We start from the raw sequence: 14,111 nt of genomic DNA, 5'->3' as shown, positions 1-14,111 counted from the left end.
AGCAGCCCTCAGGTCCCAGGGGAGTCCCCCATTCTTCCCATCTTCAGGCCCCACCCGACGCAACGCCTCCTCCTGCCACTTGAAATCTGACTGAGGCACTCGTGTCCCCTGCAGTTAAAGGCGTCAGGGTGTGCCCTGAGTCTTTCTTCTGTCCTTCCGGCAGGAGCAGCTGCCTGCACTTCTCCTTCCTGAGTCTGGACAAACACAGAGAATGGCTGGAGTACTTGCTGGAGTTTGCTCAAGATGCAGCCCCGATCCCAAACCAGTATGACAAGCATTTCATGGAACGGGACTACACGGGCTACGTGCTGGCCCTGAACGGCCACAAGAAATACTTCTGCCTCTTCAAGCCCCAGAAAGCAGTGGAAGAGGAGGAAGCCATGGGGTCTTGCGGTGCCCTTGACTCTTCCCTCCATCTGGGCGAAGCGCGGGGGAAACCTTCCTGTGGCCTTGGACCCAGGCCCGTCAAAGGAAAATTGAGCAAGTTGTCCTTATGGATGGAGCGGCTGCTGGAAGGCTCCTTACAGAGGTTTTATATCCCGTCGTGGCCCGAGCTAGACTGAGAGGGGCTCAAGAGAGACTTAAACTCTTCAGGCTTTTTAATAGGCCCCTGCGAACAGGCCTTTTCAGGACTCAACCTATCACCGAGGACAGAGAATAGATTCTAGATTATCCTTCTGGAACAATGGCTAGAAGAATCTTTCCTTTGTCCTGTTCTAACCTAGGAGTGAAAAACACCTCAAGCTGAATCCCCCAGATCAAAAGATTTTCCTGTGGGTTTCTTCGCCCTCGTTTGAATGCCACACCATGTAAAGCAGACTGCTCATTCCCTCTTTTTTTGTCGTCCCGTCCCGTCACATGCTCACACCTCGCTCCCCTGTCCTGTCTCTGTGCTGTGGGAGAAGCTGGGGGCTCCAGCCCGCAGCGGTACCCAGATGGAACCTCGCGAGCCCGGAGTGCTGGTCGGGTCACTTCCCACCCCCGCTCTGCTTCTGCCCCGGTGCATGCTGCGTCACCCGGACAGCCCACGGCAGCTTCTAGGCCCTGCATCCCGAAAGAGGCCCGGTTCCAAGCAACCTTAACATTTGATAGTTCTTCCAGTAGTCAGTGGCTAAAAGTGTATTTGGGGGGTATCCCCCTGCCCCAGTTTGGCAGCCAGAGTTTTAAAAGGCTGGGGATAAGTGGGGGCTCTGCATGTGAATTTGGTTTCCTTCCCAAGACAAAAGAAGGGAGGGCTGGGCAGTGACCGAAGTGACCTCTCGGTGGTGTCCCCCCCCCGGCCGCCGCCTCAGCACTAGATGTCGCCAGGGAGGGATCTGCACGGCAGGAAGTACTGTAATGACTTTGAGCCTTTCACGTGTACGTTTTCCCATGCCTTTCTCCCTCTGTCAGTTTTAGGGTATGAATCTTAGGAGCCATGATTTGTGACCTTGTTCTCCGGACATAGAGATAAGCTGCTAGAAGCCAGTAGATGTTCAATGAAGACACCTCATTCCCACCTGCCATGAGTCAGGCTCGAGGAACCTCCAGTCGTGTCTCTTTAGTAAACTACCAGACCTGTCTTTGTATCAAGGGACTTAAAATTTCTTTTCAACAATTGTATTTTGAACACTGTTACCCCCAAAGTGCTGTAACTTTGGGCTCTCTCTTGTGACAAGTGACCCAAGACTTGTTCTAGACTCCTGTTTGGCAAAAGGCTTACTTTGAGCTTCTGGCCTAGATTTTGATATCTCCGTTGCTTTCACTCTTAACTCAACAACTGCTTCACCAGTAACAGGGTCCGACCCACCATCAGCACCCAGCTTGCAGAGCTCCAGTGCACGGTGGATCACACCAGCCAGTTAGAGAGCTTGCCTTTTTTTTTTGTCTTTTTTCTTTTTTTTTTTTTTTTTAGGGCAGAACCACCGGTGGAGTTTGAACAACTTCCAAGAGTGGTCAGTTCTCCTGTCAAAGTAAATTTGCCCTTCTATAAAATGAAGGGTCGGAATCAGTGATGGGACATTTACTGAGTTAGTATTTCTTTAATCATAATTGCTTGAAACTAAGCGATTCGGATCCTGAATAATTTAAATATTGAGCTACAGTGGCAAGTAATTAATTATTTAAGCCCAGGAGTTCCTGTAGTTTCCGTGGAGAGTCTGTAGCTTTATTTAAAAAAGAAAGAAAGAAAGAAATCACTGCCAGGCTGCATTTTTTTTCCACATGATCCTCTAAAAATTGGATGCTTGCTCTGGTGGCCGTATCTCCTGGCACCTGGCCCAGGCAGGCGTGATTAAGGGACTCATTTGGTTCCTCGATGCACCGTCCTCCGAGTTATTTTCTGGGTCTTTTACGGCCACGTTGCTGATGCGAGTGGTGTTTTGGTTCAGTGGTGGGCTTTTTAACTTCTGGTACTAATGGGATTCGTGACCTTCATTTCTGAAAACAGAATCTCCCCAGCTTTGTTCACTTTAAAAATGTTTCCCATTAAAATCAAAAGCACCTTCGGACAGTTAGCCGCACCCCCCCTTTGCACTGAGAAAGGAAAGTGAGAATAGGATTAGAAACATTCCTGGCAAGTTCTTCCACTGGTCTGTTTGGGGCTGAAAGAGATGTCCCCCAAGAGGACACTAGGGAGGTTTTACTTCGACTGAACTTCGCCCTTGACCACCCACGCCTATCCTCCTGAACGTTCCCATGAATTTGTTTACTTTTGTGTCAAATGTATGAGCCGCTGTCACACTCGGCCAATGCCACCTTTTCCCCTCTTGTGTGTAATCACACGGACCTAATTTCAGTTTTAAGTTAACTTCCTGGCCTTTGAATATGTTGAGACTGACAATGTTGTTTTATTTTTAGAAGTAGGGTTTTCTGGTTGATAGAGACTACGCATCATGTTTAGCAGATGGGGATGAAAACTGGCCTAAAACAAGTCTTTGTAGAATACACACCTACTTACAAATATTTTTTTTTATCGTCCAGGTGCCGGTGGCATAATTTGTCTAAGAGATTGTCAGCTATGAGTCAGCAGTGTTTCCATAAGACCACCTTGACTTCCATTAAGCACCATGGTCTCTCTCTGCCATCACCTACCGACCGTGAAAATTTGGCCGTACTTTTCAAATTAATAGGCTGATTGCCTCCTCGTTCAGCACATACATGTTTTTCCTGATTTAAAAAGAAATGCGGTCTAACTGTGTTTTAAGTGATTTGCTTTGTTTGGGAAAAGAGATTGGAAGCAGACACTCAAATGTTTTCCTGAGTAAAATTCTTTAAAAGCTGATGCAGAATGTCTTTACAGATGACATAATTGCTCGCATCCAAATGCCTGACCTTGTCCCTTGGAAACAAATGCAGTGTGGCAGCTGTGAAGGTGTCCACTCAGTTTGTCAAGGAGGAGGATGAAACTTGAGAGAGCGGTCTGAAAAGAAGGTGAATATTTTGCACTTTTGATACTCTTAGGAACAAATAACTCACTTGGCAAATGGTGTCTTTTTTATGTTGTTTTCGTTTTGTATTGTGAACAGGCACTGAAGCTGATGTTATTTTTGTTTTAAGAATATTACAGACTGGAAACAGAAATAAACTATTTTAATGTGTGACGATTACGCGTCGCCCTTGCATCAGGAAGAGGAGGGTTTGATCGTGGACCCGTTCTCAACAAAATTGAATTTGTGTGTAACTCAACACATGCCTGAATCTTCAGTGCAGATCTCAGGAGCTGCTATCCTAGAGGGTGGGCCAGCGCAAAGAGCAGATGATGCGAAACTGAGGCAGGGAGTAGGTTAAGGAAGTGTCACCAAGGGCACTTTGGAGGCCACCCGCTGTCTGGTTGAAAAGACATTCCATGCGCCCTCCTGGGCTGTTGGGTGGGCAGTTTCTTTGTGAGAGTCTGCATGTTACTTTCAAACTATTTGTTTATGTTCACAAATGGCCTAAAACCCAGACGCAGCCCTGAGTTCCTCAGGAGGAGCCATAGTGTAAAGGAAGACAAACTAGAGACATAGGAGATGTTTATACGGGATTCTGTCCTATGGGTTGTTTTCTTTTTTTATATTTCATTTCTCCAGTTTTTAGATAATCCTAAACTAAATGCTCTGTCCCTTGTAACAACACACGTGCTTCTCTTTAATTCAGACTCCTTAGAAATATTAGCTGTTGGATCAGACTTCTACTGAATGCCCTGATTTTACAGCCTCCAGTGACACTCTAGCAGAAGGTTTTACTGGCGTAAACTCTTGAGTACTCGGGCCTCTTGCACATAAATTCCTGAGAACCTGTCATCGACACAAGCTGCTGATTTATCAGGAAGAGCACGAGGTTCAGACGACTGTCACTTTGGGGAGCACACACAGCATCTCAAACAGCAGGTTAGCCGCCAGGAGGGCCGTGTTTCCTACAAAGATAAAAAAAACCAAAGGTGAACACCGAGCCAGCGGGCCGAGCCTCTCGCTTGCCTTTGTGCCGCCTTTCCAGATTCCCTCTTCTGCCCAGCCACCCTGTGGACACGCTTTCCCCTGAACCAGAAGGTTCTTTGTTTACAAACAGATTCCCACCCCAAAGGAAAGCCTATAATAATGGTGTGTATTGTATTTATCACCTACCCTCCTCCGAAGCTGACAGGCCTCAGTCTGTAAGTTCTCTAAATTGAAATTGTCAGGGCGGCCTCTGCTTTGAATATCTTTCCTAAACCAGCTAACTGCCCACTTTTTTAATATTAATAAACATCACTTAGGCCGCGACAATTCACTTCTCCATGAAACAGCAAAGGAGGAGAGGGGGCTATGCTATCCTACTACCAATTACCTTATCACTGTTCCTGCAGGCTGGTTTTCCTTCTGCTGACGGGAGGGCAAGCTAGTAAGAGCCACCTCCCAGGGGTGTGTGTTCGCGTTAATTAGCTCATGTCTGTAAGGTGTGGAGCAATAGGTTTATTTTCTTCACTGCAAAACACGCTCAGCAGGTTCCCAAGTTATACAAAAGGACGCAGCCATCTTCTACTTATTAAGCAGATTAATAGAATTTAAACTCGCAGCTGCTTACGGATCACAGTACTGTCGCTTACTCACCAGAAGGATCATAAGGCGGTGACACTTCCACAAGATCACAGCCCACCACGTTCAGGCCTTGACAACCCCGGATGATTTCCAGCGCCTGTCCAAGACCAAGCCCGAGTTGTCCACAGCAGTAACCATTGACCGGGAAAAGCAACTACAGAGATCTCAGTGGATCTCTCCCAATGCATGCCCACCCTTGGACTTGGAGCTGTTGCTTCCGCTCGATAAACGTTTATCGACTGCCAGGCACACTGCTGGGCATCACATAGACACAAATGGCCAACACACAGCCCCTGCTCCCGAGGGGGGTCCATCGTGTGATGATGGACACAAGCAAACCAGTCATTTCAATGTCATGCATGAAAGGCTTCAAGAAAAGCAAGCGTAGGGGTCCCTGGCTGGCTCGGTCAGTAGAGCATGCAGCTCTTGATCTCAGGGTTGTGAGTTCGAGCCCCGTGTTGGGTGCAGAGATTACTTTAAAAAAAAAAAAAAACAAAAAAACCCACAAGTGTAGCAAAGTATAATACAAAACCACCCAAAGAGCTGGGGGAAGCCCTCCCCAAGGTGGAAACACTTAGTTCAAGGAATTGACCAAGCAGATTAGGGATAGGGCAGCCTGGGCAGAAAGACACATGCAAAGACCCCAAGATGGAAAGAAATACCGGTAGTTGGATGTGGCCAGAAGACAAGATAAGTGAGGGGGATGGTAGGAAGAAGTCACGTCATCTCAAAGAGTTTCCATTGTGCCGGTGAAAAGCCCAGAAGAATGATAAACTGAGGAATGAAGATTGTGTCTTAGAAATCTCTCCGAGGGGAACTGATGGAGAATGGCTTAGAAGAGGTAGTTGCTAACATGCCCCTTTCTTAGAGGAGATAAGATCATTGATAGGTGTAAGTGGCCTTCATTTATTTACTCAAGTGCCTTTGAGTTCCTACCCTTTAAGCCAGGCACTGTTCTAGTCTGACGGGTGGGCTGGTAAAATAAAAGCCCTACCCTCCTGCAGCTTACCTTCCAGTTATAACCACACTCCAATTCTGCCTCCTGCATTAATTTATACTCAGCACACCTTAGATCTTTATTTGGGGGCCACCTGGGTGGCTCAGTTGGTTGAACATCCAACTCTTGATTTTGGCTCTGGCTATGATCTCACAATCATGAGGGTCCGCACGTCAGGGTCCACACTGGGCACGTCACCTGCTTGAGATTCTCTCTCCCTCTCCCTCTGCCCCTCCCTGCTCATGTGCACTCGCTCTCTCTCTCTCTCTCTCTCTCTCAAAAAAGGAAAAGAGAGAGCTTTATTTGGATGTTTCTAAAACTCTTGAACTACCTTGGTAGGTAGTCCCATAGTGAGCACTTTTTAAATTTAACCCCAAAAAGATAAGTTCAGTGTTTTTTTTAATTTTTTTTAACGTTTATTTATTTTTGAGACAGGGAGAGACAGAGCATGAACGGGGGAGGGGCAGAGAGAGAGGGAGACACAGAATCTGAAACAGGCTCCAGGCTCTGAGCTGTCAGCACAGAGCCCGACGCGGGGCTCGAACTCACGGACCGCGAGATCATGACCTAAGCCGAAGTCGGATGCTGAACCGACTGAGCCACCCAGGCGCCCCAAGTTCAGTGTTTTTAAGAGGGGATGCTGCAAACTGTCCCCATGAACCAAGTACAGGTGATCAGAGGCACAAAGCTCAAATAACAGACAGTTATGTCCCAGAGAAGAAACGAGGGCCTTTGCCAAATCAGTCCACTCCTCGCGCCAGAAGAGTGTTCAACCTGTGGTCAGCCCTGAGCAGAGTAAAAGGCCAAGTGCCCTGCTTTTAAAATCCTATCCTGATCCTGAAGACTGACTACACGTCCCAGGGAAGTGGGGGGGGGGGGGGGGGGGGGGGCGCTGGCTAAGAATCCTCACCCCCGGGAACTATCACTGGTGAAACCTCCTTACCTGACTAGGGGTGAGACCAGCAATTTCGGGCGTCCCTGTCCCTGGGGCATAGGCAGGATCCAAGCCGTCAATGTCAAAGCTGATGTACACGGGTTTGCCTCCCATCTGCTGCCTCACTTCCCCCATCAGAGGAACCAGGGACTTCATCCAGCAGTCTTCAGCCAGGACCAGCCGGAAGCCCTGAGGAGGCAGGAAGTAAAGAGCAGGAGGTCGAGGCTTCTGCATGGCAGCATTTACGGGGCATTTCTCCTGTGCCAACCCCCACGCCAAGTGCTTGTGGACGCTTCACACGTGACCCCCCAATCTTCACGAGGACGGAACGGTCGTCCCCGTTTGACTGGTGAGGAAGGGAGGAACGACAGCTGGTGAAGAAGCAGGTAGGCAGTCGAAGCTGCCCCAGGGGGGACGGGATCGGAGAGCAGCTTGGCTAGGACGAGAGGGAGAAACTCGGGTCAGCTCGTGGTAGCACCTCCTCCAAGACTAGCCTTGGCACACTCTAAAAGCAGGGGACTTGGGTCTTTCCTGTTGGGATCTTGTCACACGTGTCCACCTAGGAGCCACTCTGCCTGGTGGGAAAGAGGACAGGAACCGGAAAGGTGGCCGCTCGCCTTGGCTTTGGGCCTCCCCAGCTCTTTTCCAGGCCAGCGACAGCCCAGGGACGGGTGTGTTTCCGCCCGTCTCCCCACCCCAGCGACGAGAGGCCTCCTTTGCCTCACGAACTAACAGCCTCGCTCCTCTCAGCTCCACGTGACCCTCTCGATGGCCACTCGGCCTTCCGTCCCGTTTTCTGAATTTGGTCACCGAAGCCCCTGTTGAATCTACAGCTACCACTGAGGGGGCGCCGGACAGAAAGGCACTTTGCAGACTGGGGACAGAGGGAGGGGCGTTTGGTTTGTCACCTGGCTCCAGCTGTATCTGTAGGGATCCAGGGTCATGGCGGAGCCCCGGATGCCAATCTGCACCACACGCTTACAGTCCAGGAGTCCCTCGTCCACGCACCGGCGGAAGGGCGTCCCGTGATAGACCTTCTCTCCTAGGGCCTTGTCAGCCGTGTCCGTGTGGGCATCCACGTGCAGCAGCCCCACGGGGCCATGCCTGATGACAACACACAGCTCAGAGGCCAGACCTCCTCCTGGGGCCTGAGCACAGCCACCCCCTAGGCTACCGAACTTCCAAACTTCACGGCTCGTGGCCACGGAGCGGAGACCTGCCATCAATTACCAGCCTTGCAACTGGTTTCCGTCTGCAAATGGTTTAGCATCTCAGAGCGATAAACTCAGAGAAAGGCAGGCAGAGAACAGACAGGTACTGAAGCTTACCCACCCACTGCCTAGCACCACGAATTTTCTTCACTTGGAGACGGAGAGGCCCAGGAGGATGAGGAGGAAGGATGGGGGCTCAGGTGAGCTCGGCTGAACTAATCAGAGCCTGTCTACAACCGGGGCACCAAGAAGCAGCTTCAAACCCAGCTCCCTCTCCATAATCTCCCATCAACCCTGCCGGCCGCCCCAAAGAAACATATCGTCTAAATCGATGCTGGGCAAGCCCAGCCTCCAGAAAACACTTGAGCCCACCCACCACCAACCAGAAGGCTGCCCACATGTCTTTCCCTCATATGGATACTGGAGCCGCCACCGCCTTGGCCCTTCTGCCTCTTCTTCAGGCTAATTAACCAAAGTTAGTTCGTCCCTGGTAGACTTCCATCACTAGAATATCCATTTTCCCGTTCTCTGGGGAAGGGGCCCTTTCGGGAAGAAACGGGGCCCCTCCCCGGCAAGCAACATCATTGTGCATTTGGCCTTTGAAGCAAAACAGAAACTGAAGTTAACCGGGGTTGTATATTTCGCGAGGGGCTCATCTTCCCAAAACAGAGGCACAGGCTGAGCATGCATTCACCAGAGCCGATGTAGGGCAAGCCAGGGTGGCCAGAAGTGTTAAAAATAAACTGTCTTGGCTCCCAGCTGGTGACTGACAGAGACACCTGGAGCTCGCCCGACCTTAATTTTGATCCACAGAAGCAACTCAGCCGGGAATTTCCTATCACCCCAAATAACCTGAGCCAGCAGAGGTCACTCGATGCCAGGGAGTCGCAAACAACTCATTCCCTAGCCCCTGAAGTTTGAAACCCTGTGTGGAACCAGACTCCCGGGACTTACTTTTTTGCCATCGCTTGCAATATAGGATATGTGATTGTGTGATCTCCACCTGCAAAGAGGAAAAAGAAAACATCTGACATGTGGATAAGATTGGGGGGGGGGGGACCGTGTATTTTACAGAGCAATCCTCAAATCGCCCAACGGTGCCACCCTTTTGATTGGACTGAAGAACTATAACATACTCAGCTAAAATGAGATCTTGTTCAGTGGTGGGAAAATGGCCACTGGATACTCGGGATTACATTGTTATCTAAAAGAGGAAACGGGGGCGCCTGGGTGGCGCAGTCGGTTAAGCGCCCGACTTCAGCCAGGTCACGATCTCGCGGTCCGTGAGTTCGAGCCCCGCGTCAGGCTCTGGGCTGATGGCTCGGAGCCTGGAGCCTGTTTCCGATTCTGTGTCTCCCTCTCTCTCTGCCCCTCCCCCGTTCATGCTCTGTCTCTCTCTGTCCCAAAAATAAATTAAAAACGTTGAAAAAAATTTTTTAAAAAAATAAAAATAAAAGAGGAAATGAAGGGGCGCCTGGGTGGCTCAGTCAGTTAAGCGTCCGACTTTGGCTCAGGTCATGATCTCACGGTCTGTGAGTTCGAGCCCCACGTCGGGCTCTGTGCTGACAGCTCAGAGCCTGGAGCCTGTTTCAGATTCTGTGCCTCCCTCTCTCTCTGCCCCTCCCCTGTTCACGCTGTCTCTCTGTCTCAAAAATAAAAATAAAAAAACGTTAAAAAAAAAATTTAAAAGAGGAAATGGGCACCTGGGTGGCTCAGTTGGTTAAGCATCCGACTTTGGCTCTGGTCATGATCTCACGGTTCATGGGATCAAGCCCCACGTCGGTCATGATCTCATGGTGCGTGGGATTGAGCCCCGCGTCAAGCTCTCTGCTGACAGCGTGGAGCCTGCTTGGGATTCTCTCTCTCCCTCTCTCTCTGCCCCTGTTGGCTCTCTCTCTCTCAAAACAAATAAATAAAATTTAAAAAGAGGAAACAAATTAAAGCTTACAGGTAAAATGTCTGGAACCGCTCTGTCCAGTAGAGCTTTCTTTCTGCAATGATGGGCATGTTCTCTAGCTGCACTGGCCACCGTGGTGGCCACTCCCCACATGTGGCCACTGGAATGTAGTTCAGGCCACGGAGGAGCTGAATTTTTTATTTTATTTTAATTACTTTTAATTTTACTTTTTTAAGTGTATTTATTTTGAGAGAAAAAAAAACAGCACGAGCAGGGAAGGGGCAGGGAGAGAGGGAGAGAGGGAGAATCCCAAGCAGGCTCCTTACGGTCAGTGCAGAGCCCGATGCGGGGCTCGAACTCACGAACCGGGAGATCACGCCCTGAACCGAAATTGAGAGTCAGCCACTAAACCAACTGAAAATTAATTTCAGTTTCAATAACCACATGTGGCCAATGGGCACTGCACTGGCCAGCTCAGTAAAGAAGTATTACGACGGATGACCGTTAAAAACAACAGTAGCCACATTTACAGAAGCTTAAAATATGCCAGTCAGGATGCGGGGCACTTTATGTGCGCTTTCATTATGTGGCCCTCACACAACACAGTGAGGTAGGTGCTATGATTCCCATTTTACAGGTGAGGAAATGACGCAGGAGGAGCTAGGGAGAGGTAAAGCTGAGATTTCAAACTGCGTCCCTCCAGAAACCACACTCCACACCACGCACGATGTTCTGCAGGCTGGGCCCACGCTTTTGGCAAAAATACATTTGGATATTTGGAAAAAGGTCTGTGTCATTTTAACTCTTTGTGAACTGGAAGAGAAAGAGAAATGGAAGGGTGGGAGGGGGGGGGGGGGATAAGAGGAAAACTGCCCCGTAGATGGACAGAGAGACCCTGACTTGGAGGAAAATGCCCCTTCGCACCTCTCTCTCAAAGTCATATAAAAGCAGGTTCTTGAAATAGTTAGGAAGTCACAATTGAGCCCCTGTTGTGAGCCTTCCCCCCGGGGCCTGGAATGGAGGAGGGAGGTGACAAAGGTGAGGTGGGTAGAGGCACTTGCTGGGATGCAAAATTTAAGGGACACCAAAAACAAAACAAAACGAAACAAAAAACCTCAGTAATTAAGATAAATACTAGTTTAATGTAATACTTTTAAAATTCAAAATCGGTACTCCCAAAAAAATCCATGATAAATTTTAAAGAAAGATAGGATCAGTAACACTGCTATTCTGAGCCCTATCGGAGCCTCAGGCAAAAGGGAAAAGTCAGTCATATTTATTGTTGACTTTTGGCACCTCCCCCCCACCCCCCTTAAATTTTGCACTAAAGCAAATGCCTTGCCTGTGTGCTGACAGCTTAGAGCCTGGAGCCTGCTTTGGATTCTGTCTCCCTCTCCCTCTGCCGCTCCCCTGCTCACGCTCTGTCTGTCTCTCTCAAAAATAAATAAACATTAAAGTGAATGCGTTTGCCTCACCCTAGTCCATCCCTGTCAATCGTACCAGTCCAAAAATGTAAATATCCTCCCCCCAGGGGAGAAAAAACATTAATTAGAGGGGCGCCTGGGTGGGTTAGTTGGTTGAGCGTCGAACTCGATCGTGGCTCAGGTCGGCTCAGGTCACGATCTCACGGTCGTGGGATCCAGCCCAGCATCAGGTTCCGCACTGAGTATGGAGCCTGCTTGGGATTCTCTCTCTCCCTCTCTCTCTACCCCCACTCAAAATAAACAAACAAACAAACAAAAAGGATTACAAATTCTCTTTCCTATACCGTCTCCATATTTACCGCGGCTTGCCCATGATAAATAAACCCTCCGTGCAGAGAACTGCACTTGCCCTCGTAGATGTTATTACCCAAGGTCAGAGGAATACAGCCAGCTGCTACGATTTTCTGATAGGCCTCTCGAATTAGACGGCAGCTGTCCTGAAGGTTGTAAAGATTGACATTCACATCACCTAGGTCTGCAACCGAGAGGGACTGGAAGGGGAGGGCCCCCGTGCTAGGGTTAGTCGTCCGAAGCATCACGGATTCTTCCCTGATCCGCCGGGGTCCAAATCTGGAGGAGGAAGAATCATCCTGTGAACCATCCCTGAAAGGTCAGAGGTCCTACCTCGGCCGGGGTTTCTCAGCCTCTGCACTGCTGATATTTGGGGCTGGATGAATCTTTGATGTGGGGGGCCATGCGGTACATTGTGGGATAGTTCCCCTGGTCTGTAACCGATTAGATGCCAGGAGCAAGTTGTGATAACCAAAAAGTCCTCCAAGGACACCACCAAATGTCCCCTGGGGTCAAAATCATCCCTGATTGAGAATCACTAAAACCCAGGCTGTATACTGAAGAGATTAAAGGCACAGATTTGGAAGCCCACCCAACACCAATTTACTAATTGGCATTAGATAACTTCTTCATCTCCGTGAGCCTCAGTTTCCTAATCTGTAAAATATTTACCCTCCTGGGTTGTTATAGGAATGAAGTGAGGTCATCTATGCAAAGCGCCTTGCATTCAGTAGACATTTAATAAATGGTGGCATTTCTACTTCAGATTATTCGTCTATACAGTATTTACATCTGTAAAGTGGCTGAGCCCAATCAGACATAGCTGATGCTCACTATTTAGGAAAACAGACTTGACTTCACTTCCTCTGCCATGATCTTGGGGAAAAAATGCCTTGGGGCGCCTGCCTGGCTCAGTCGATAGAGTTTACCACCCTTATCTTGGGGTTGTAAATTCCAGCCCCACGCTGGGTGTAGAGGTTATTTAAAAATAATTTTTAGGGGCGCCTGGTTGGCTCAGTCTGTTAAACGTCAGACTTTGGCTCAGGTCATGATCTTGGCGGTCCGTGAGTTCGAGCCCCACGTCAGGCTCTGTGCTGACAGCTCAGGGCCTGGAGCCTGCTTCTGATTCTGTGTGTGTGTGTGTGTGTGTGTGTCTCTCTCTCTCTCTGTCCCTTCCCCACTCATGCTCTGTCTCCCGTTCTCTCTCAAAAATGAGTAAATGTTTAAAAAAATTAAGAATTTAAAAAATAATATATATTTTTTTAACCTTAAAAAAATAAAAGCCTCGTGTTTGAGCAATTCTTGATCGGGTGCCATCTAGATCAGGTGCCATCGGCATCGTGTGATGAGGGAGGGGGGAAACCAACGGTCTGTCAGTCGATTAGGGGCGTTCTGGAGCCGGCACCAGCTTCCACCCCCACCCTGGCTGAGGGGAGGCGCCGTCCGTGGGGCTTTCGCGCCCAGTGGCCTCGGGTGGTCCGGCCACGTGTCCCCCAGTCCTGCGGGCCTTACCTCGCCCCGGGCCGGTTGGAGGTCCCAATGTCCAGGGGCACCCCGACGAAGGCGGCGTCCAGCCCCTGGGGGGGAGGCCTGCAGCGGCAGCCGCATCATGGAGCAGACGCCCACCGGCCGGGCCACGACCTCGGAGCTGGGGGGCTGGTTCCGGGGAGCATCGGAGGCCCGGCGGCGGGGGCTGCGGCCCAGGTGGCGGAGCCCCGCGGCAGGACGCGCGCCCCCGCGGGCCCCCAGGCTCCGGGCGCAGAGGGACGCCAGCCGCCGCAGCATGTCGCCCGCCGGTCCCCGCAGCGGCCCGAACGGCCGACTGTGCTCAAAGGGCCGGCGGCCTGGGGATCAAGGGCGGACGAGGGGCCGCGCTCTCCCCGCCCCCTCTCTGGACTTCGGCCTCCGGCTCCCTCGGTAAATAGAACCGGGCCCCGGGGGACGCCCCCGCCCCCACCCCCGCGGCCACCGCACTGTCCCTGGGGTCTGCGCCCCGCAAAAACAAGCCCTTGGCGCCTGCTTCTCCCTTTCAGAGTAATATTTTTTAAAAGCAGAAAGAGTTAAAGGGGGGAGAGAAAACTTTCTCTAAGGAAGAGAAATTGGAAATGCATTTTTTTTAAATAATGTGTTACGAAATGCCTGGGGTAAGATTCCCGGGAAGCAGAGTCTCTTGTTTAAGTTTATTTATTTTGAGAGAAAGAGAGCATGCGCAGGGGAGGGGCAGAGAGCCAGAGCGAGAGGGAGAGACCGAATCCTAAGCA

General features: G+C 50.2%; 2 protein-coding genes across 3 annotated transcripts in view; one reads left to right on the top strand and one right to left on the bottom strand.

Annotated features, from left to right (window-relative positions):
* Positions 1 to 3,581, top strand: part of DNAJC16 (DnaJ heat shock protein family (Hsp40) member C16) — a 44,050-nt gene extending 40,469 nt beyond the window's left edge. For both annotated transcript variants that reach the window (XM_049618026.1, XM_049618027.1), the window contains one exon: positions 164 to 3,581. In XM_049618026.1, coding sequence (XP_049473983.1) covers positions 164 to 563 — 400 coding nt within the window. In that variant the 3' untranslated portion in view covers positions 564 to 3,581. The remainder of the gene's footprint in view (positions 1 to 163) is intronic.
* A 594-nt stretch (positions 3,582 to 4,175) lies between these two features.
* On the bottom strand, positions 4,176 to 13,972 carry AGMAT (agmatinase). The gene is given in 8 exon segments (XM_049618029.1): positions 4,176 to 4,375; positions 5,049 to 5,133; positions 6,977 to 7,156; positions 7,876 to 8,071; positions 9,133 to 9,181; positions 11,927 to 12,129; positions 13,363 to 13,433; positions 13,435 to 13,972. Coding segments are annotated over 8 exon segments (1,059 nt in total). The 5' UTR covers positions 13,636 to 13,972; the 3' UTR covers positions 4,176 to 4,301.
* Between the last annotated feature and the right edge of the window lie 139 nt (positions 13,973 to 14,111).

This window comes from Panthera uncia (genome assembly GCF_023721935.1).
Source record: "Panthera uncia isolate 11264 chromosome C1 unlocalized genomic scaffold, Puncia_PCG_1.0 HiC_scaffold_4, whole genome shotgun sequence".
In the NCBI taxonomy this organism is placed as follows: domain Eukaryota; kingdom Metazoa; phylum Chordata; class Mammalia; order Carnivora; family Felidae; genus Panthera; species Panthera uncia.
The sequence above is the reverse complement of the archived record's forward strand: the minus strand, read 5'-3'. Positions and strand labels throughout refer to the sequence as shown.